General features: G+C 39.3%; 1 protein-coding gene across 1 annotated transcript in view; it reads left to right on the top strand.

Moving 5' to 3' along the window:
* The first annotated feature begins 1,245 nt into the window (after positions 1-1,245).
* LOC137049101 (bile acid-CoA:amino acid N-acyltransferase-like) overlaps positions 1,246-24,160 on the top strand; it is a 33,125-nt gene continuing 10,210 nt past the window's right edge. Inside the window, exons 1-6 of the mRNA XM_067427487.1 lie at positions 1,246-1,417; positions 7,942-8,041; positions 8,167-8,357; positions 8,443-8,606; positions 14,236-14,355; positions 14,656-14,738. Coding sequence (XP_067283588.1) covers positions 1,246-1,417; positions 7,942-8,041; positions 8,167-8,357; positions 8,443-8,606; positions 14,236-14,355; positions 14,656-14,738 — 830 coding nt within the window. The remainder of the gene's footprint in view (positions 1,418-7,941; positions 8,042-8,166; positions 8,358-8,442; positions 8,607-14,235; positions 14,356-14,655; positions 14,739-24,160) is intronic.

The raw sequence follows: 24,160 nt of genomic DNA, 5'->3' as shown, positions 1-24,160 counted from the left end.
ACGTTTGCCGTTTGCTGTGAACACCCTGAACACTAATCATCGGTGTAAACTTTAAAAATGCAAATTTGTGAAAACTGTGACGTAATTAAGTGTGAACAAACTGCAATTGCACAGAGATATACTACACTAATGTGATGTATTTGTCAGGAAGGGGGTTTGATTTCTCTAACTTCTTATTTTTTTTTTCTTTTCTATCTGTCACACTCCGTTAATTATTGCTTGTTTGTTGCGCACCCATTTCTTCTTTCCATTTAATTTGTCTGCTGTTTAGTCTCCTCTGTTTTGTTGTGAGATTTTCTCATCTCTTCTCATGCTAGCTAATCACTCTAGTCCAGTGGTTTTCAATCCTGATTTTGGGGATCCACTTTGGGACCTGGGCCAGGAGAGGAGTGGTGAGTAAGAAGATCAGTGCAATGATTAACACCGGGTTCTCGTTCCAGTCATTGGTATGGAGAGACAGGATAAAAGCCTTTGAGAATCTTGGGAAGGTGAGAGAGAGATCTTGGTGAACTCCTGTCTGTCCATCTCTGTGGAGAAAACAAAGTCACAGGAACTGTCAAAATCAAGGGTCATCTTTTGTTTTCTCATTCTTACCCTGAAGAACCCCAACAATTATGTGGAGTTTCACTTCAAGATTTGTTAATTGTAAACTTCTCTATATGGCACGTGTGACAGCATTAAAACAAATAAACTGTGCGAGCAACCTGATTTCCTTAAGGTAAGTCATTTAATTTGTATAAATCCACTGTTGAACTCAGTTATTTAATAGTTATTTTCTGACATAAGTCATTGACATTTGTTTACATTTTTCATGCTTTTGTATAATTATCTCTTGATCATCATCAAACAAGTAATACTGCCTAGTTGGAAACTAAATAAGGTTGGATATATTAGATATTATCAGCCTCACATCTAAATCTGAAATGCTTTGGTAATAGTATCTTCTGGCTATATCCATATTCTTTATAAACCAAGCCAGAAGTAACTTTCAGATTATGGTATCTTCAGATGTTTCTTTGAACTGGGTGGAAGTGTAAAAAAGACAACAGATAATACAATAGGAGGAGAACTTATTGCTTATTGCTGTTTTTCAAAGAACTTAAAAACACAATATTTAGAAAAATGTTCACACTGTTATTTTCCATACAAAAATCATCTTATATATACTATAACTGTTGAATCACATTTCAATCTCTCCTGTAATCTCTGTATAGAACTGTGAGCACTCAGAAGAGGACATGTCCAATGCTCTCTGTCCAGCCTAGTCGAGGGCTGGTGGATGAGATGTTTCGGATTGTTGTTGCTAATTTACCGCCAAGACAAAAGGTGACACTACACTCTCTAGTTCAGTCAGAGGATAATAACTTCTGGGAGGCATTTGGACACTACATCAGTGATGAAAATGGAACAGTTACAGGTGTGTGGTAGTCTAATGCATGACTTTTACAAAAGTCACAATGGTAACTAATACTTTGAGTTACTGAAACCTCTTATGAGATGTGTGTACAGAGCAGAGCATCTCTTTGCACAAAAATTAGACATGGCAAGTCAAAACGCGGCAAATGTCAAAGCAGAAATGGGTATGAGGGCAAATAGCGGGAGGCAATGCATGATGGAAGTGAAATCTATAATATAGGTAGTACTCAGAGGAGGAAGACTACAGACTACAGGCCTCAAACTACAGAAGTTTAAGAAACGTTAAAAATAATGTCCTGTTATGTTTGGTGTTGCTTATAATTTCCACTGATCTAATTGAACTTATGTTTGAACTTAATTAATAGACATTTTAATTGAACCCAATTTTTAGGTTCATGGTGAAGGTAGCATTCACATGGTGATTGTAAGAATGACAAATTCCCGAAAGCTGTTTGAGATAGTCCCCACGGTGTCGCTGGCGCAGCTGGGAAAAAAGCTTTGCATCAATTTCTGATGCTTATGGCAGGGGTTTTCAAACTGGGATCTGGGGACCCCCATGGGTACTTCAGAAGGTTCTAAGGGGTCCTCAGAACATTTTTGAGAATTAAAAGACAAAAGCAAAAATGGAAAATTTCTAACCGTTTCTCTACTTGTTTGCCGTATACATGACACAATCCTGGAAAGTATCTTTAGTGAGTTCTTCTCACTATAGTCCCCTGCATCTTGCTTACTGGGGTTGTAAGGCAGTATTCTTAATGCAGTAGGCTACGCAAGCTGCTTACATACATTTATTATGAAAGTTTCTTATACAAGTGCAAAGAAAATGTTCTTCTTCAGGTTTATACATCCAACATTAAGTATAGCCAATTTAAGTTTGGAAACAATGTATTGTATTTATAATGTCACACTTACTAATTATCTAACTTTTTGTTCATGCATCAAAATATATAGATTTTACTTGGAAGGGGGTCCAGCATAAAGCTTCATCATATCTGGGGGTCCTTGGTATCATAAAGTTTGAAAATCCCTGGCTTATGGGAAACACGAGATAGTAAATGTGTTAACAACTGACCGATTTCAGCAACAGATTCAGCAGTGTAGGGGGTGGGCTTTAGATTCTAGAGTGCATTTTGATTGGACAGAAGATTTGACCAGAAAGTGAAGTCTGCGATGATGTCACCAAAATCTGAGATTCCTTTTAACAGAAGTGAGAGACTGTAAATTTTGAATGCTTATATCTCCTAAATGCAAATGTTGTCATAGTTTTGGAACATACCAGCTTATTCATAACTTCAAGGCTAACACCGTCATACTACAGTAAAAGCTAAAAAAATTAAATTTTGATTTCAGTGGACCTTGAAACCTGTGGGGCATGACACCTTCATAAAAACCCCTGGAGATTGGGGACTGGTTAAGCAAACAAAATCTGTGCAAGGCAGGACATCTATCTATCAATCAATTAACTTTATTTATATAGCGCTTTAACAATGACGATTGTTTCAAAGCAGCTTCACAGTGTTAAACAGGACAATATTGCAACAAAATTTGATGTTCAAAATTTGATCTACATTATAGAAGATTTGATCTACATTATAGAAACTAGCAAAGGTGGATAGTTAGGACCCGCTGGCCGCCGCAAAAAATGTTACCAATGGACACTCCACTAGACCAAGTACAAGAGGAGGCCATTCCCCTGGTGGAGTGGGCCCTCACCCTCTTAGGGCACTGAAAGTTTAAGAACTTGTGAGCCAGCACTACGTTGTCCACAATCCAATGGGATAGCCTTTGGTTTGTGACTGGCAGCCCCTTTGAGTGGCCTCTGAAGCACACAAATAGCTGGTCTGAATGCCCAAACTGACTAGAGTTCTTGAAGTACACCGTAAAGGCCTGAACCAAACAAAGTGCGGTGTCTGCTTACACTCAGTGGAAAGGAGAGTATTATAACCTGCGCTCTAAAGGGCGTGGAAAGCACATTGAGCACATATTCTCATATCTATCTAAGAATGACCTTGCTGTCATTAGACCCAAACTCGAGGCAGGATGTATCTACTAAAACTGCCTACAAATCATCTATTCGCTTGACCAATGCCAGATCCAGCAGCAGAGTGGTCATTAGCGACAGAGGCCAAAGCAGCTCAAACGGAAGGCCTTGGAGTGCCCTTAGGACTGTGGACAGGTCCCAGGATAGAACCTTGCTGAGGTGAGGAGGGTTCAGCCTCATGGTATAGGGCATATAGACGCCTTTAGAAGGTGTCCTTGCCTCAAAGATTGTGTTCATGAGTCCCATCAAGAGGCCGTAGATGAGATCACGTGACGCGTTCATGGGCCAAGACGCACATTAGTCAAGCTCCGCATATGTAGCCCTTATTTTCTTCTGTTTAACTTTCTTTCTTAAAGCTACACTGTGTGATATTTTCCCCCATCTAGTGGTGAAAAGGTATATGACCATCCAGTGAATAATAGTTTCTGTTCCTCTCAATTTCGATTTCGTTTCAACTCCTACGGTGGCCGATTTAGTCATGGCTTCCAGTTCGACCTCTTCGGTGAGTGTTGCTTCAAGTGATGAGGTTACTTTTGAAAACTATTATAATTTACAGTTATTTAATTTGCCAAATGATCTATGATCAAATTAATCTATGTAAAATGAATAATAGTTTTACGTTTTCGTTATTTTTTACCATTTCATTGCTAACATCAGCTATCAGGTTCCCAGACGAATGCAAGCTAATCTTAGTAAAGTAACTTTTATCAGTGCTATCGTTATTCTGTATATTGTACGACATCACTAGCGTAAGGCAAACAAATTATAATGCAATTAAAATATTAATCTCATGTTATCCGTCATAGAACACGGATTTATGTTGTAAGGTAAACAATACTTTTTTTAATCATTGACGCGAGGAAAACTATCCTAGACGTCGTTCTAGTGTTATGCACAGCACACCATGATATAATTAGCCAAGCAACAATAAAACTTCCAATATACACAAATAGGCTGAATTAATATTACCTGTCGAGAAGAAAGCAGGCAACGTCGGCGTCCTTTTTAAAATCGTTGCTCCTCATGAGCTCTTTCCATCTTGGAAAGGCCACTCCAATATTTTTATTATTTACTTTTGTCTTGTTGATTTGCCCGTTGCGTTGCCGTCTTAATTATCTTTTCCGCTTCCTTGGCGACTCTGATACATATCCCGCAATGTTACTAGGTCCCCGACCCCGGGTCGAATTCGGTAATCAATTCCGGGACGTGGTTGCTTTCACACAGAAGGCGACCCGGCAGTGTTCCGGGTATATTGCAGGTCCGACGTGCAGTGTGAAAGGGGCTTAAGAGTGATCCTCCATCGTCATATAGCAGCCTCAAGCAATCCTCCTCTTCACATTTGACACAGTGCCATCGAGTGTAAAAACACGAAAAGCGAAGCTTGAATTTACGGGTATGTCCCTCTTTGGCAAATGTACTTTCAAGTTGGAGGAGCAACATGGCGACCGCCATCCGAACCCTCACCCGTATGTATTTTCAATGGTATATTATAAAATTACGAGAATACATTATTACTTGAAAGAAGTAAATATGAGCACATATATTTTTGAAAGAACTAAGTGATTTTAGCTAAGAATAAACTAAAAAAGTTACACAGTGTAGCTTTAAATTTGGGGTAGTTTTGTTCGTTTTTCTTTGGTTCGTAGATGTCACACAGTCGGAAACTCGCTTATCTTTCACCATCATCATCTCCAATAAAGAAGAAAAATAAATCGGCAGCTGCGTGACAACAATCCAGAATATGTGCTCTAAAATTGACTTTTTAACCGGTGAACAAAGAGAGCAGAAAAGAGTGGTCTACGATCACATTAGATATGAATGCTGTAATGACCCATGACCTTGATAGATCTGGCAACAATTTTTCTTATTCCCAGACTGCTTCCACTGAGCAACTTAAACAATGTATAGTCTCTTTTTCATTAGTAGATGCAGGGATATTATTTAACCCTTCCCAAAAATCTTATAAATTTTTTTCAGCCAGACACAAATCATATTCACGGATCGACTACATTTTTGTTTCCTCTTCATTGACTTTAATGATACTTGAAGTCGACATTTCTCCCCTCTCTCTGTTAGATCATAGTAGCAATTTGTTTAAGCTTTCGATAACCCAGAGACCTCCGCGAGGTGAAATTATCCATCTCTGCAGGACATTGTTTCAAAAAAATTTAACAACAACTTGGCTAGAGTCACCTCAGATCTTGCAAATTGGACACACCATCCCTCTTCTTTACATGATAGAATATCTGTTGTTAAAATTAACATCCTTCCTCGTGTTAATTTCTATTCCTTTATGATTCCTTTACCTCCACCAGCTGGCTATTGGAAAAAACTTAATTCAGTAATTTCTCGTGGAACGGTAAACATCCTCGAATTAAGTTATTTACTCTACAGCGCAGCAGATTAGATGGGGGCTGGTCCTTTCCCAAATTTTAAGTTATATGCAGACTCCTTTACTCTCCATGCACTGTCAACATGGTTTATTTCAAATGTGTCAACTTCATGGTGGGCTATTGAGGAATCTCTGGTTTCTCCTTACAATATAAAGCATTTGGTTTTTGCTTGTGTCTCACTTAGACAATGTAAACTTCATTTTGGCCCTATCATAACACATTTTATTTCTACTTGGAGAGCGGTGGCGAGAAAGATAGAGCCAAATTTGATGGGGCATCGTCATTCACCTCTGTTCCATAATAAAAAAAATTATCCGGAAAGAACCCATTTCATTGTCCTCAATGGGTCAAATGCAAAGTATATTTTTTTGGTAATATCTATAATGACAAAGGCCTGAAATCATTTCAAGATATTAAGGCTCTTTTTAGTATACAAGGAACTTCCTTTTTCATGTACCTTCGCATTAGGTCAGCGCTCCGAGCATATGGAGTTCCCTGGGATACACGACTGCCTGTACACCCCTTACTGAAAGTATTACTTCCAACTGATAATTCCGTTATTTCTGGTTCAGGTATTTACTCTTTTCTCCTTAAAAACTCATTAAAAAATACAAACCATTATCCATAGCAACTGTCTGGTCCAAGGATATCAGTGGTGACGCTTAAACTTTATTTTCTGACCAAATTTGGGAGACACCCAAATAAGAAACCCAAATCATCAGATGATCCATTGGAAGCTTCTGCATAGACTTTATCTGTCCCCTTTAAAACACTTTTATATGCATTTGTCACCTTCGCCAAATTGTAATTTATGCCTGCAGAAGGCACTTGGTACATATTTACATTTCTTTTGGGAATGCCTTGCCCTTTTTCACTTCTGGTCTCAGCTTGCTCATGACATATCATTTCGGTTGAATAAGGATATGGTCTTGACTCCAGAACTCTTCTTCTTAAATAACCTCTCTGAAATGGTGTTGTCTTTGCAACAGAGACAATTACTTTTAGCTGCTCTCACTGCTGCAAAGAAAATGTTAGTTAGTTGCTGGATTCCTCCGCATAAATTGTGCAAACGTGTTCATGGCTTATCTCTGTTGGATATTATTTCTTTTGAACTTTCAACAGCTCGCATTCATGGAGCAAAGATAAAGACCTTGAAGATCTGGAGGGCTATTTTTGATATAGTTTAATTCTTTTTTTTTCTTCTCTTGGATGTTAATTTAACATATATGTATGTGTATATGCTCAAATTTTTATTGTATTTTCATGTATTTATTTTTATCTGACGATTAGGTATTTCTTTTCACCTTTTCCACTGTAATGATCTGTAATTTCTCAGTACAGTATAGGTCAACCATGGGGGGTGGGGGGAGGGTAACAATCAAATATGTTGTCTTCTCCTTATTGTTCTGACTATTCAATAAAAACAATTGTTCACAAAAAAAAAGGCCATAGATGAAGGCTCCACAACTCAGGTTGGGGATGCCAAATTGTCCTTCCAACTTGGGAAAGGAGGTCCTTCCTCAATGGAATTGGCCATGGGCTGCTGTTGGCAGCTAAACCATCCCCAGGAACCACGGTTGGTTTTGCCAGGGTGTTGCCACAAATAAAACAGAGCATCTGTCCTCCCTGATTTGGTGCAGAGAAGGCCACTTGTGGGTTAATGCGTCCTTCTTCTTCGAGAAGAATGTTGGGTAGTGGCATTCCTCTTTCAATGCAATGAGGTCCACCTCTACTTGCCCAAAAGTGCTCCAGGTCATGAAGGCTGTCTAGGGGTGGAGTCTCCCTTCCGGGACAGCATATCTGCTCCCGTGTTCATGGAGCCCAGCACATTAATTACTCTCGATGAACAACTGCACAATTAATTAATTCAACTTACCACACCTTCACAGCAACAATATCTAGTTATTTGTATATTTATTTGCTTTTCACAACAGGTAGATGAAGAGGATATCTTGAAAGGATAACTAGAAAGTTTAACTCATTGGTCTGGCACATTTCTTCAGATAGAGAATTCTACAATATATTTCTTGAGTGAACAAGATCCAGACATTAAGTACATGACATTAATATACCCTGTTATATATACCTTAGGGAACAAAGATGAAAGTTTGGGAGGCACTTATAAAGGAACAGAACCAATGGGGTTGCTGTGGAGCATGAGACCCGTACCAGGAAGTCCACAAGGAATCAGGTAGCGTTGACTAGAGAAATATGTTGGTGTGTGCTTTTTATTAGCAGGTTTAAATTCAGGTTTCTTTTTTATTTATTGGGTTTGGCACTATTTTTTGTTACTTAACTACATACACTTTATTACAGAATACGCAAGGATGATGTTCTTACACCGATGATAGTTAACATTTCAGTACACAGCGGGCATCTATCTCAAGGCTTCAGCCAGAAAACACTCCTGGCAATGAGTGTCACAGAGCGGTGGCATGTAGCACCAGGTGTGAAAAGGATAAATATCAGAGAGGAAGAAGTACAAGGAACATTATTCCTACCTCCAGGTATATACACACACACACACACACACACAATAAATAAATTAAATTTCTAATCACTCATAACTATTTAAGTTCAATATGTGTATAGGCCCTGGGCCGTACCCAGGAGTGCTGGACCTGTGGGGGGCAGGTGGTGGTTTGGTCGAGTACCGCTCTGCCCTGCTTGCATCTCGTGGCTTCGCTTCCATGGCACTTGAATACTTTGGTCCAAACGAGCTGAGTTTGCAAGATGTTGATGTTTCTTACTTTGAGGTAATTTAGATCTTTTGACAGTCTGCTAATGTGGACCAACCTTGACATGACATTCAGTGTGATCTGGCATTATTTATAAAGAATTGTTATTAAGCTCTTAGGTGCTGATAAATACCCGGTGGCAACCACCAAAGATTGTCCGATCAGAACAAATAAATGATGTCCGTTTAGGAGGAGTTAGATGCACACACCACTCATAGACCACTCATTCCAAAGTTGAACAGTGTTTAATTAAATGTGGTTCTAAAAAGAAAAACAACAATAATAAATCATAAATACACACACTGATAAACATCAATACTCGAGAATTGGGAAGAGATTGCAGCAAGATGCACTATGAGAAGTCAGTCAGTGTTAAAGGGATAGCTTACCCAAAAATGAAAGAAAAAAATTTGTCATCATTTACTCACCCTCAAGTTGTTCCAAACCTGTATGAGTTTCTTTGTTATGCTGAACACAAAATAAAATATATGGAAGAATGTTTGTAACAAAGAGAGAGAACAACCATTCACTACCATAGCAGGGAATAATATACAATGATTCTTCTCTCTGCTTTGTTACACACATTCTATAAAAATATATTTTTGTTTTTTGTTTTCTGCAGAACAAAAAGAAACTTATACAGGTTTCGAACAACATGAGGATGAATAAATGATGACAGAATTTAAAATTTGGGGTGAACTACCCCTTTAAGCTCTGGGCAATGTTCTGCTGAATTTTTTTTTTTCAACTATCATTGGATACGAAAATGGCTGTTGACAACTGGCCTTTCCAAAGTTTTTTTCTTGCCTTACCGAGCTTGCTATGTGGATCTTTGAAAATTACGTATGCGTTATTGGGGGAACCCTGGTCAGACGAAAGACAGATTTGTACTGCATCATTGCCTTGGCACGGAGAGTCAACAGATTTTCCACTCATCGCCTATCACATGTACGATGTATAAGGATGGAGAGGATGCACTGAAAGCCTACTTTGTGTCAAAAGCTAGCAGAGTAGCTGGTAACCACTTGCAGGTACCTCACAAGACAAATGTGCTTATCCCACGAATATACAGGTCCTTCGCAAAAAAATAGCATATTGTGATAAAGTTCATTATTTTCCATAATGTAATGATAAAAATTAAGCTTTCATATATTTTAGATTCATTGCACACCAACTGAAATATTTCAGGTCTTTTATTGGATTAATACTGATGATTTTGGCTTTTTACAGCTCTTGAAAACCCAAAATTCCCATCTAAAAAAATTAGCATATTTCATCCGATCAATAAAAGAAAAGTGTTTTTAATACAAAAAAGTCAACCTTCAAATAATTATGTTCAGTTATGCACTCATTACTTGGTCGGGAATCCTTTTGCAGAAATGACTGCTTCAATGCGGCGTGGCATGGAGGCAATCAGCCTGTGGCACTGCTGAGGTGTTATGGAGGCCCAGGATGCTTCGATAGCGGCCTTAAGCTCATCCAGAGTGTTGAGTCTTGCGTCTCAACTTTCTCTTCACAATATCCCACAGATTCTCTATGGGGTTCAGGTCAGGAGAGTTGGCAGGCCAATTGAGCACAGTAATACCATGGTCAGTAAACCATTTACCAGTGGTTTTGGCACTGTGAGCAGGTGCCAGGTTGTGCTGAAAAACCAAATCTTCATCTCCATAAAGCTTTTCAGCAGATGGAAGCATGAAGTGCTCCAAAATCTCCTGATAGATAGCTGCATTGACCCTGCCCTTGATGAAACACAGTGGACCAACACCAGCAGCTGACATGGCACCCCAGACCATCACTGACTGTGGGTACTTGACACTGGACTTCAGGCATTTTGGCATTTCCTTCTCCCCAGTCTTCCTCCAGACTCTGGCACCTTGATTTCTGAATGACATGCAAAATTTGCTTTCATCTGAAAAAAGTACTTTGGACCACTGAGCAACAGTCCAGTGCTGCTTCTCTGTAGCCCAAAAGTGGCTTGACCTGGGGAATGGGGCACCTGTAGCCCATTTCCTGCACACGCCTGTGCACGGTGGCTCTGGATGTTTCTACTCCAGACTCAGTCCACTGCTTCCGCAGGTCCCCCAATGTCTGGAATCGGTCCTTCTCCACAATCTTCCTCATCCGGTCCGGTCACCTCTTCTCGTTGTGCAACGTTTTTTGCCACACTTTTTCCTTCCCACAGACTTCCCACTGAGGTGCCTTGATACAGCACTCTGGGAACAGCCTATTCGTTCAGAAATTTATTTCTGTGTCTTACCCTCTCGCTTGAAGGTGTCAATGATGGCCTTCTGGACAGCAGTCAGGTCGGCAGTCTTACCCATGATTGCGGTTTTGAGTAATGAACCAGGCTGAGAGTTTTTAAAAGCCTCAGGAATCTTTTGCAGGTGTTTAGAGTTAATTAGTTGATTCAGATGATTAGCTTAATAGCTCGTTTAGAGAACCTTTTCATGATATGCTAATTTTTTGAGATTTTGGGTTTTTATGAGCTGTATGCCAAAATCATCAGTATTAAAACAATAAAAAACCTGCAATATTTCAGTTGGTGTGCAATGAATCTAAAATATATGAAAATTAAATTTTTATCATTACATTATGGAAAATAATTAACTTTATCACAATATGCTTGTTTTTTGAGAAGGATCTGTAAGAAGCTTTTACTAGAAGCTTATCTTACAATGGACAGGGCTGTAACAATAGCAAGTCACATTGAATCTGCTGCCAATCAGACTAAATCCATTTCAAATGATCGCCCGAAATATCTACAATATATTCGTAAAAGTTCATCGAAATATTCAGATTTATAAAACCATGCGCATGCACATCCTAAACTGTCAGAAAAAAAGGTTCAGTGCTGTCACTGGGGCAGTACCCTAATGTACAAAACCAAAAAGGTACTAGTATGTACCTTTAGGGTACTAATTTGCACTCTTAAAGTACTGATATGTACCTTTTAAGTTACTAATATGTACCATTTAGGGGTGAGTAAGGTACAAAGATGTACCTTTTCACTTTTGTACCTTAGGGTACTGCCCCAGTGACAGCACTGTACCTTTTTCTGAGAGTGTAGCCTAGTGAAAAAAAGTATACTAAGTATACTTGCGGCCAGACTCATTTTCAGTATACTCAAAGTGTGTTGATGACTAAAGTTAACTTGAAGTGTGCTATTTTGACACAACTAATTTTACTCTAAGTATATTTAAGTTGTAATTAAATTGTGTTAAAGCACAACTTTAAGTGTATTTAGTGTACTTTTGTGTGCTAAATTGGAACAACTTTAAGTATACTTAGTATACTTTAAGTATAGTGACTAATTGCATGCTTAGTGATATTAAATGTGCTCTATTTGTTTTATAAGTATATTTTATTTGTATTATAAGTATACTTTATTTGTATTATAGGTATACTTTATTTGTGTTATAGTATACTTTATTTGTGTTTTAAGTAAATTAAAAGTTAATTACAATAATCAGAACACACAAGCAATATACTATGAATATAATATATATTTTATTTACCTTGACTTATTCAAATGACTAAAAATATACACTTTGTAGTCAGCTATACAGATTGTACAATATACTTTGAATTTTGCTTTCAAGGACATTACAATAAATTAAATCAAATCTAACGCACATAACTAATGAAGAGACATTTCATTAAACAAGCCCAACAATTTTTATAAATGGTTTCACATGGTTTCAGCAAAGCTAAACAAAATTAACTTACTTTACTTCAAACATTAAAATAACACTGGAAGATGTTGGAAAACATATAATTGAACTAATTACACTGGCCATCTCTATACATAAATATAAATTACACATTATATTCAATTTTCTGGTGAGCTGCTCATTACACTTGCGTCTGATGGCCGCTTACATATCATCAGAGACAGTTGACAGCAAACACTCGTGAAGAACGCAATCTGTTAACAGAATATACGATATAAGGTCAGGTGCATGTTCATTCAACTTTTTATTCACGTTTAGTACTTATTACTTACCTCCAAACAGCAGGACTTTTTCCGGTTCTTTTCAGGATTATGTAACATTAGGCCATTTTATCCCAAAACAGTTTATCGTCACCATCAAGGTCAGGCAGCGATGTGGCGTAATTGAACTGGTCCGAAGAATGAGCAATGTACTTTCCGCTCTCAGTGTTTTATACACTGTAATAAATTAACTGTACTGTAATAAATTATACAATGTAATAAATTGTGTTAAATTAACAATGTAACGCAACATTGTACTTCACCTGCAAGGCTGCAAACCTCCCGCGAGTGAGCGTCATACAGACGAGTACCAGCAGCTCTGCCTCTGCTCTGATTGGCTGCAGGCATTGAGCAACACAATCTGATTGGTCACAGACCAATAAAGAGACGTTTGAATTCTGATAAGAAACAACTATTTAACTCATATTTTCTTGCGTTGTATTTTAAGTGTGCTGTTGGTTTTATAAAGATGTGTGTGTACGATTGTAACACGATTCTTCTTTGCCAGTGTAAACTTATTAAACATATTTACACTTAAATCACAACTAAAGTAGGGCTTATAGCACACTGCATATATTTAAAAATGGGCTTTTAGTCCATATAATAATTTATTTATATAATAATAATTTATTATCACTTGTTTATTCATGCTTATGCTTGAACAGTTAAGCATGAATAAATAACCTTAAACAGTATTTAACTTTTTATACAGCTTAATGATATTAATTATGTATTTTTAAAATATGCTTTTAGTGCATTGTTAACAATGACAATTTTGAGCATAAGTTTAAAATATATAAAAATATATATTTTAAAGTAATGTTCAAATAAATACACTTTACAAAAGTACACTGAACTTTCATTTAAAGTATATTTTTCTAAAATATATTTTTAGAAAATATACTAAAATACAATTATTTTAAAGTGTGTTAAAAATTGTATTGTGAAATATGATGCTAATATATTTTTATATATTTAGAAATGGTTCATTTTTTGTAAGTATATTTCTAATATACTATCGGAAAAGAGAATATATTTGAAATACCATAAAGTATACTTTTTTTTCACCAGGGAAGGAGGCTTCTCATTTCAGATATACTATCTATAAAATAATTATTAAATACATTTGCCATGATCATAGGATCTTTAAGCTGGACATTATTCACTAAACTAAATTAGAGGCTTTGGTTTCCTTGTTATTGTCTTTACCTAATCATTTATGTAAGAGTAGTTTACCCAAAAGTTTTTATACTGCCGAATTTTGTGAATGCAAACTCCAAATTCTGTGTAAAGATGGGCTCTTAATCCATAAAAAAGAAAGGACAACACATGTTGGATAAATGAAAGATGAAATGAGCCTGTAATAAAAATAAAAATGTCACTGTCAGCGCAATGGACAAAGCACCCCATTCCCTTCTCTCCTCTACAATTGTTTGTTCTCTCTCACTGACCTTTCCTAACAAAGACAGAAAGTTAAAATGTATTTATATATTAACATTTTCTCAGCAGTAGAACCAACCTTCACCCAAAAAGCAGAATTTATTCGGTTTGAGCGCATGCAAACCTGCACCCAAAAATGGGTGGTTGTGTGATGAACATTTGCAATTACAGTTACAGATGTGTGCATTTATATTTGTTTATACATGTTTCCTATAGAAAGCATACCAGATCCTGAAGAATCATCCAATGGTGCAGAAGGATCATCTGGCTGTACTTGGGCTGTCTTTTGGAAGTATAATCTCACTTAGTATTGTGGCCTACTCCAAGGTCATCAAGGTTTGCTTGGCCTACACCAGGGGTCTCCAATCCTGCTCCTGGAGAACAACTTCCTTCAGACATCAGTTCCAACCCTGCTCTGACACATATGCCTATAATTTTCAAGTAACCCTGAGCACCTTGATTAGCTGCTGGTTCAAATGTGTTTGATTGGATTTAAACCTAATCACTGTAGGACAGTAGCTCTGCAGGAGAAGGGTTGGAAACCCACACAAATTAATCCACTTTTTGAATACAGATTTTTTTTTTCTTGTTGTATTACATTGGTATGTTGGTCAGTTTCTGTTTAATGTCTTTTAGCCCAAGTGCTGTGTGTGTATTAACGGAAGTCACATGATTCCTTTTGACAAAAACATCTTTGAAGTCTTTGAGGAGATGAAAAAGTAAGATATAGAAAACTCAGAAAATATGTTCTGGTGTTTTTCTTTATTTTATTCTATGCAACGTGGACCCATAAATTCAGCACTTTAATCACACTTAAAACCTTTTTTCTAAAGGCTTCTAAAGGTACCATTACATTCATAACTGGAATTTTATTATATGCATCCTGAATGTCAGTGACAGAAAGGCTTTTGAATGACTACATACCAACATAGTTAAGAGTGAAAGATTTACATCCATTGATGTGATTCCTTGTTAAACTTTTAATTAACATTAAGACACAGGAGTTATCATGCTGAGTTTCTTTACTACCGTGCATTCAATGCGCTCAGTTTAAATAACATGCGCAGTACATCAGGTCATCCCCTTCTTATATATATATATATATATATATATATATATATATATATATATATATATATATATATATATAGAGAGAGAGAGAGAGAGAGAGAGAGAGAGAGAGAGAGAGAGAGAGACACAGAGAGAGAGAGAGACCTGTAATTTTCATTATTGGTACACTTCAACTATTGAGAGACAGAATGAGAAAAAAAATCCAGAAATTCACAATTTTTAAAGATTTTATTTGCAAATTATGGTGGAAAATAATTATTTGGTCAATAACAAAAGTCAATCTCAATACTTTGTTATATACCCAGGGCCGCGTTATCCTAATGGGCAACATGGGCTGCAGCCCAGGGCCCCGAACACCAGGGGGTGCCCGAGACAATTCTCTTTTGCGTTATCCTTTTTTGGAGGGGATCGAGGTAATTATGCGTACGTTGAGCATCGTTGTCACACACCCGAATCGAGTCACAGCGGACACCCAGTACATCGTCACCTCAACATGTCGAACAAAAATGTAAGAAAATATGACAGTGGCAGTGGCGAATCTAGCGGGGCGGCAACTGCCGCCCTAAGAAAGACCATTGCCACCCCAGCAGGCAGCTAGTGTATCCCAAATTCCCAATGCATAAAATATAAATTGTTCCTCTACCGATTTACATTAGCAGCGCTTCAAATGTGATGAGATAATAGCAATAAAACACGTCTTTCTATCATTGTGTAGTAGGCTAGTCCAACAAATGACTCCTATGAACTGCTTAGATCTGCAACGCAAATAGTTTGATCACGAATAGATCGCCTGTTATATATTCTGTCCCAGTGTTAACGGATTACAGCTTTTACACTGCTCTCGGATGCGATCCGGCAGTGCTTTCCAGGAGCGGTGCGCCTGAAGCAGCGTGTCGATCGCTTCTACACAGAGTCTATTTTGTGCTGGACGCGCTGAATTAAAGTGACAGAACGTTGTTTGCTTTAAAATAAACATGCTTGAAGTGAAAATCTGGTTATTTCACCACAGATTCATGTAATTTAAAGTCTAATCTGTTTCAATTACTTTTTGCCTCGGGTAAAGCAAGGAAACAGACACTTTTAGGGAAAAAGGGAGACATAATGGAGAGCTCTCGTCCTTTCTTGAGAAATAAAGTTATTTATGACCTGCAGGATTTCTTAAAAGATTTAAAAATTAAAGAAATTAAAGACTAGATTTTTGGTCTATTGTAAGTTTTAATGTAAAAGAATTTGATTTTAACATAGGCCTATAGTTTAAATATTTTGCCACTTGAGCACGAGCAACGTAATGTATAATAAATATAAAGTAAATATAAAGTGATTAATTGAATAAAACGTTGTTTAAACCTGACATTTAAAGGGTGTATTGTAATGCTGACAATAATCTGTCATGCTTTGTAAATTAATATTGATATGAACTTGTAATCACTTTAAGTTTCCAGTCCAGCTATCAGGTTCAGGAGGGGGGGGGGGGGTGGTGGTCAAGGGCCCCACAAAAGCTTAGCCCAGGGCCCCGCAAAGGCTTAACATGGCCCTGTATATACCCTTTGTTGGCAATGAAAGAGGTCAAACGTTTTCTGTAAGTTGCCATAAGGTTTTTACACACTGTTGCTGGTAGCTTGACCCATTCCTCCATGCAGATCTCTTCTAGAGCAGTGATGTTTTGAGGCTGTTGCTGGGCAACACAGATTTTCAAATCCCTCCATAGATTTTCTATGGGGTTGAGATCTGTAGATTGGCTAGGCCACTACAGGACCTTGAAATGCTTCTTACGAAGCAAATCCTTCGTCGGCCAGTGTGTTTGGGATTGTCATGCTGAAAGACCCAGTCGCGTTTCATCTTCAATGCCCTTGCTGATTGAAGGAGCTTTTTGCTCAAAATATCACCATACATGGCCCCATTTATTTATGGTCCCTTTGCAGAAAACAGTCCCAAAGCATGTTTCCACCCCCATGCTTCACAGTAGGTTTGGTGCAACTCAGCATTCTTTCTCCTCCCAACACAACCAGTTGATTTTTTTATCAAAAAGTTCTATTTTGGTTTCATATGACATTCTCCCAGTCCTCTTCTGGATCATCCAAATGCTCGCTAGCAAACTTCAGACGGGCCCGGGCATGTTCTGGCTTAAGCAGGGGGACACGTCTGGCACTGCAGAATTTGAGTCCCTGGCGGCATAGTGTGTTACAGATGGTACCCTATGTTACTTTGGTCCCAAGTGGCAACCTCCTGCGATCTCTCTTGAAGCCAATATGGAAGTAATGTAAACTGAAATTCCTCAACTGGCCACTAGAGACATGCTCCAGAATGGAGCAGAATCTCATTGAGCCCCATGTTAAAATTCTCAACTTTACAGCAGAAAAAAACTGGTTTACAGCCTGGTACAAATTGTGGTTTTGGCCTATAAGGCTAATTTTGACCTTCATGACAAATGTGAGGGGGTGATTTTTTTTTATAACTCATTCGTTTACGTTATATAAAGCCTTAAAGTTCTGCATAATTAAGGGCGTGGTTACAGGTGGATTGCCATTTATCTGCCATCTATAGTCATTGCGTCACCTTAGCTGCGTGCACATCCCGCCTTTTTGCCCATTTTCTATTATCCGGGAGTGACACGCAATGACTCGCTAGCAAGATGGCAATGCCCAGCTCACCCCTACTTTAAGCTTCAGAACGGCTTATCGTTCGTAATCCTATGGGTGACGTCACGGACACTACGTCTATATTTTTTTTACAGTCTATGTTTGGTCCCAGCTCTCTGCATGTCATTCACTGGGTCCCTGTGTGATTTCTGTGATTTTTGCTCACCGTTCTTGTGATCATATTGACTCCATGGAGTGAGATCTTGCATGGAGCCCCAGATCGAGGGAAATTATCAGTGGTCTTATATGTTTTCCATTTTCTAATAATTGCTCCCACAGTTGATTTCTTAAAACCAAGCTGCTTACCTATTGCAGATTCAGTCTCCCCAGCCTGGTGCAGGTCTACAATTTTGTTCCTGGCGTCCTTTGACAGCTCTTTGGTCTTGGCCATAGTGGAGTTTGGAGTCTGGCGGTTTGAGGTTGTGGACAGGTGTCTTTTATACTAATAACGAGTTCAAACAGGTGCCATTAATACAGGTAACGAGTGGATGACAGAAACGCTTCTTAAAGAAGAAGTTACAGGTCTGTGAGAGCCAGAAGTCTTTATTTTTTTAGGTGACCAAATACTTGATTTGCAGGGCGCACGTGGAGATCGCTGGAGAGGGTACTGGAGAGGGACACTGGAGAACATGGAACACACGCGCTGGACACAGGAGATCGCTGAAGACTTGGGAGTAGACGTTGGAGACAGGTAAGTATCATCAAGGGAGTCCTTGGGGTAAGTAGAAGAGGTTAGTACCTTTCGCAAATGAGACCGGACAGTGACTGGATGCGTGTGTGTGTCTTTTGTGCTCCTGGTGATTATAGTGGGGATTGACTGCAGGTGTGGGTGATTAGTACTCAGGTGAGAGTGTTCGCTGTGAATCTGTGACGTGAGAGCCTGCCGTGTCTGTGACTTTACCCCCGGGAACGGAAATGGGAACGGGCAGAGGAAGGAGCTTACTGGCAGGAAGGTGCCGGGGACTCTTGGAGATGCCACACTCCCAACACCCTGTCATATACCTACTTACATCTGCCGACATGTTGGGCCACCAGAAGTGGTCGCGTAGCAGCGAGAGGGTTTCATTGACCCCTGGGTGGCCAGTGCCCAATGATGTGTGAGCAGAGTGGATAAGTGGAGTGCGCCGTGTCCGTTAGATATATTGCAACCCTGGGGGACAACCCGGCGGGGCATTGGAGGAGACACTGGAGGAGTGAATGGTCTCTTCTGACCAAGTGATGGGATTTAGGAAGATCTAGTCGGGTAGGATTGGCTCAGACTTCTCTGAAAGTTCCTCTGCAGTGTGAAGACACGAGAGAGCATCTGCCTTCACATTTTTGGACCTAGGGCAATAAGAGATGGAGAAGTTAAACCTTGTGAAGACTAGGGCCCACCGGGCTTGACGAGGGTTGAGTCTCTTGGCATCTCTCAGGTACTCGAGGTTCTTATGATCAGTCAATACGATGAACGGATGTTGGGATCCCTCCAACCAATGTCTCCACTCTTCCAGGGCCAGCTTGATGGCAAGTAGCTCTCTACTGCCGATATCGTAATTGACCTCCGCCGGGTCGAACTTCCGGGAGAAGAAGGCATATGGATGAAGTCGACTGGGCGTCCCCTTCTGTTGTGATAGCACCATTCCTGCTCCGGTGGTGGAAGCATCAACCTCTATGACGAATGGTTTGGTGGGATCTGAACTAGGAGGGGAGCGGTGGTAAAGTCTTTTTTTAGTTCTTGAAAGGCCTTTGTGGCCGCGGGGTTCCAGGACAGAGACTTGGACTTATTGCGCAGGAGATGAGTGAGTGGACTGGAGATGATACTGTAGTTATGGATTAATCTTCTGGAAAAGTTAGCAAAACCTAGGAATCTCTGGAGTTCTTTGATTGTGGAGGGGGTTGGCCAGGTCCTGATGGCAGCCACCTTCCCCTCGTCCATCTGGATGCCACTGCGATCGATGTGATAACCAAGGAACTGCACTGAGGGCTGGTGGAAGGAGCATTTCTCTGCCTTTAGGGATAGCTAGAAACTCCCTCAGGCATTGCAGGACCTCCGCAACGTGGTGGCGATGGTCGGCCAGGCTCCGGGAGTAAATCAAGATGTCATCGATATATACCAGGACAGATTTGTGGAGAAACTCCCGGAGCACCTCATCGATGAAATCCTGGAATACGGAGGACATGACCAAGTATTCATAGTGGCCTGTGGGTGTCACGAAGACAATTTTCCAATCATCCCCCTCATGTATCCGGATGAGGTTATATGGGCTGCAGAGGTCTTGGTAAAGACAGTGGCATCACGGAGATGTTCCAGCTTTGTTGGGACAAGAGGAAGGGGATAACGGACTTGACTGTAATTTTATTCAATGCCCGGTAGTCGATGCAGGGCCGCAAGCCTCCGCCTTCTTGGCCACAAAGAAAAAATTAGATGCATTAGGGGATGTGGTCAGTCGGATGTAACCCTGGTCGAGTGCTTCCTTGATGTAATCTCCCATGGCCTTCTCCTCCGGCAGGGAGAGGGGATAGTTTTTCCCCTTGGGCACTGGCTCACCCTGAAGCAGATCAATGGCGCAGTCCCATGCCCGGTGTGGAGGCAACTTGGAAGCCCGGTGAGGGCAGAATGCGTCACTAAAGGAGGCATAGCAGGATGGGATCTCCACAGATCGCTGCTCAATGGGACTCTCTAATATTTTTTTTCATTTAATGGTTTATTTAAAAGGGGACAGTGCAATTTCATAAAACACACGAACAAACATGGTTTAAAAAAGCCAGAATTAGCCAAAAGGCTATTTTTCATCTGTAGTCCCCCGGCCAAGATGTAAAAAAAGCAATTAAATACAAACAAAAATATACATTTACAAGTCTACGGCAAATTGACTACAATATAAATAACACTGAAAAATAACTTAATACATTGTGCCTGTTACAATAATCAGACACACCAAAAACACATTTTCAAAAATGGCTATAGTGTATCTAATATATAGTACAGCTCAATAGACTCGACTTTTAATGTTGGCAGACATAGGTGTTAATGAGCCAAATTTTCAATTTTTTTGTAAAGGCCTTATAAGTGTTGAGCTGTCTAACCTCCTCAGGTATAGAATTCCATTCTGTAGCTCCCCTCACTGACCAGGCCGTGCGACTGAAAACACTCCTGCGCAGAGGGACGACACAGTCTCCTCTGGCAGAGCCTCGAGTAACGCGCTCAGAACTGTTTCTTTGGCTGATGAACTCAGCCAGAGGAGCTGGTGCCAAATCATGTGTCACTTTGTAAATGAGATTCGAATTTAAAAACGTATAAATACTGTTCCAATCTAAAAGGCTGTGTTTTTTTAAAATTGCACAGTGATGATAGTGCCTTGGTTTTTTGTCCATGATTTTAATGGCTTGTTTGTACAGTATTTCCAAAGGTCTTTTTGCGCTCTGACTTGCTTGAGACCAACTTGTAAAGCAGTAGTTGAGGTGACTGAAAATCATGGAATGCAAAAAAATGTGTGCAGCTTCGGTCGACATGTCATTACGAATTGAGCGGAAATTTGCAAGATTAAACTTGATTATTTTACATAATTTTTCAATATGGGCTTTAAAGGAGAGATGTGAATCTATTACTAAGCCAAGATATTTATAATGATCTACTATTTGTAATTTTTCTCCAGCAACTATTATGTCAGGATTAAATGAAGCTCTATTGGTTTTACTGATAAACATACCTACAGTTTTCGAAATATTTAGCTGCAGGCAGTTCTCCTGCAGCCAAGATGTAACACGAATCATTGCTTTAGTAAGTTTATCTGCAACAATGTCTTTAGAGCGACCATGAACAAATAGAACGGTGTCATCCGCATACATTAAACATTCCACTTCAGAGCAAACATTAGGCAAGTCATTGATATAAAGGCTAAATAAGAGGGGCCCTAATATTGAGCCCTGAGGAACCCCGGTAGTTAGCCTAAGCGACTCAGAATTGCAGTTGTTAATTAGTACAGATTGTGTACGATCATGCAGATAGGATTCAAACCAGCTAACAGTGTCACAAGAAAATTTAAATTGTGGAAGCTTGCTTAGTAGAACTGAGTGGTTCACTGTGTCAAAGGCTTTCTTGAGATCCAAGAATACCACCCCTACTACTCCCCCCTTATCAAGAGAAAATTTTATTTTCTCAATAAAAAGGCACGTAGCCGTTTCAGTGGAGTGTTTGGATCTAAAACCAAACTGCATGGCGTGAAACGAGGGGGAGCTACTGTTTAAATACTGGACAATCTGTTCAGCCACCCATTTTTCAGCAATTTTAGATATGGCCGGAAGAATGCTTATTGGTCGATAGTTATTCATTGAGGTAGATAGACCAGACTTAAAAACTGGCGTAACAATAGCAGATTTCCAGGCCTTTGGAAAATGACCACTGGAAATAGATTGATTAATAATAGAAGCAATCGGAGTAGCCAAAGCCGATCCTAAATTTTTAAGCATGTTTGTGTCCATACCAAATACATCTCTGGCCTTAGATGGTTTTAATCTTTTAATTATATCAATGACTTTAGTCTCAGTGATGTTTGCTATGAAGAAAGACTGTGTTGCAGACACTACTTGTTCTTTTTTTTGTTTTATTATAAAGTTCTTAGAGATTTCTGCTACCGATTTAATAAAGTAGTTGTTAAAAGCATCAGCTAATACCTTTGATTCTGTCAAAATGTCTCCATTTAATTCAATTCGCATTTGTGTTGTCTTAATTTTGTGGGGCTCTCCAGTCAGTTGTTTTATATAATGCCAGGTTATTTTAGAATTTCCACGTGCACTTTTCAAAGCACTAATAAAAAAGTCAGCTTTAGATTTCCTTATTTCTCTCACCACTCTATTTCTTAAAGAGATAAATTGATGCCTATTATATCCTGATTTTACAGCCAGCTTCAAGGAATGATCTCGTTCTTTCATCAATTTCAGAACCGATTCATTTAACCATGGAAGGACATTTTGTTTAGCTCGTAATCTAATTTTCCGAGTAAATTGGTTAACAATTTGCTGTATTCTATTAGAAAAAAGAGAACAATCCTTGTCTAAGTTAATGCCAGAGAGTATTTCATCCCAATTTACAGCATCAAATGAATCTATGAAGTTCTGTTGTTCCTGCTTTGGTATCCTAAAGGATTCTGTGGCTGGCAAAGGTTTGAAACGCTTTTTATTTAATTTTCTGGTGACCATTATGAGATTGTGATCAGACAATCCAGTAAGCATATTATATGATTTCAAGATCCTTTCTGGCCTATTTGTAAAAGCTAAATCAATTTGAGTGCTTGTAGAGTTTGTAATTCTTGTAGCGCCATTAATCACCTGAGTCATATCCATTTTATCCATTACGTTTTTCAAGTTTTTCCTGATTTGCTTAACTTCCCAATTAACATTCAGGTCACCTAACATTATAAGTTCTTTTGCAGGATTAAATTGTTTTAATAAACTGTCCAACTTTTCATAAAAATCTGAATTAGAAGAGGGAGGTCTATAAATAACCATAAGAATATAAGACATTTGCGGTGACAAAGTAACATTTAAACCAATAAATTCTAAATCATTCTCATCTATGACATGAATTTCATTACAGTTAAAAGTGTCCTTGGCATAAATCATGACCCCTCCTCCCTTAGAACCCTGTCTATCTTTACGAAACATTTTATAACCAGGTATAGATATTATAGCAGAAGGTGAAGTGTCCTTAAGCCATGTCTCAGAAAGACATAAAAAGTCAATATTAGAATCAGTTAGTAGGTGGCGGACTTGATCACTTTTTAACGTGATACTTCGTATATTTAAATGTGCACATAGAATGCCTTTCGGCTTTAATCTTGAGTCCCAGATTAATTTGGAGTTATTAACTGTCTGAAATACCCCAAGTTTCCGGTGTTTTCTTATCGCTGGATTTGGCAGTTTCCTGTTTCTATTGTTGACGTTAATCGCAGTTAGCTCCTCAAATTCTGCGCTATCAACTGTTACATGGTTCCCAAAGGAGAGAGAAGATGGAGCTCGAACTTTACTTGCCGATGTAGATAGGGACTGACAGCCGGCCGCTCCGGTAAGATCCTTATCAACTTGTGGACTGCCGACAACACTCCCTCGCGCCGACCCCACCGAGGCCTCCACGGCACAGCTCAATGTGCACGATGGACTCCGGTGAAACGACGCTCCCCGGCCATCCCGGAAGGAGTCCTCGTCCAAACATCCAACCGACAGGGGCATCCCACACGGCAGAGGGGGCAGCGCAGCGAAGCCGGCAAACCCGCCGCCGCCAATCCCCGACGGATCCGCCCAACCAGTGACCACATCCATTCCAAACACCGATCCCTGTAAGTTGCTTGGGATACTCCTGCAATAGTTGGATGTGATGATATGGTGACTATCTGATATTGAACCATTTGTCGGACCGGGGCATTGGTGGATGTCCCCGGACAGCAAAAGGCAGA

This window comes from Pseudorasbora parva, chromosome 20 (genome assembly GCF_024679245.1).
Source record: "Pseudorasbora parva isolate DD20220531a chromosome 20, ASM2467924v1, whole genome shotgun sequence".
In the NCBI taxonomy this organism is placed as follows: domain Eukaryota; kingdom Metazoa; phylum Chordata; class Actinopteri; order Cypriniformes; family Gobionidae; genus Pseudorasbora; species Pseudorasbora parva.
Note: the sequence above shows the minus strand (reverse complement) of the source record. Positions and strands in the feature narration are given on the sequence as shown.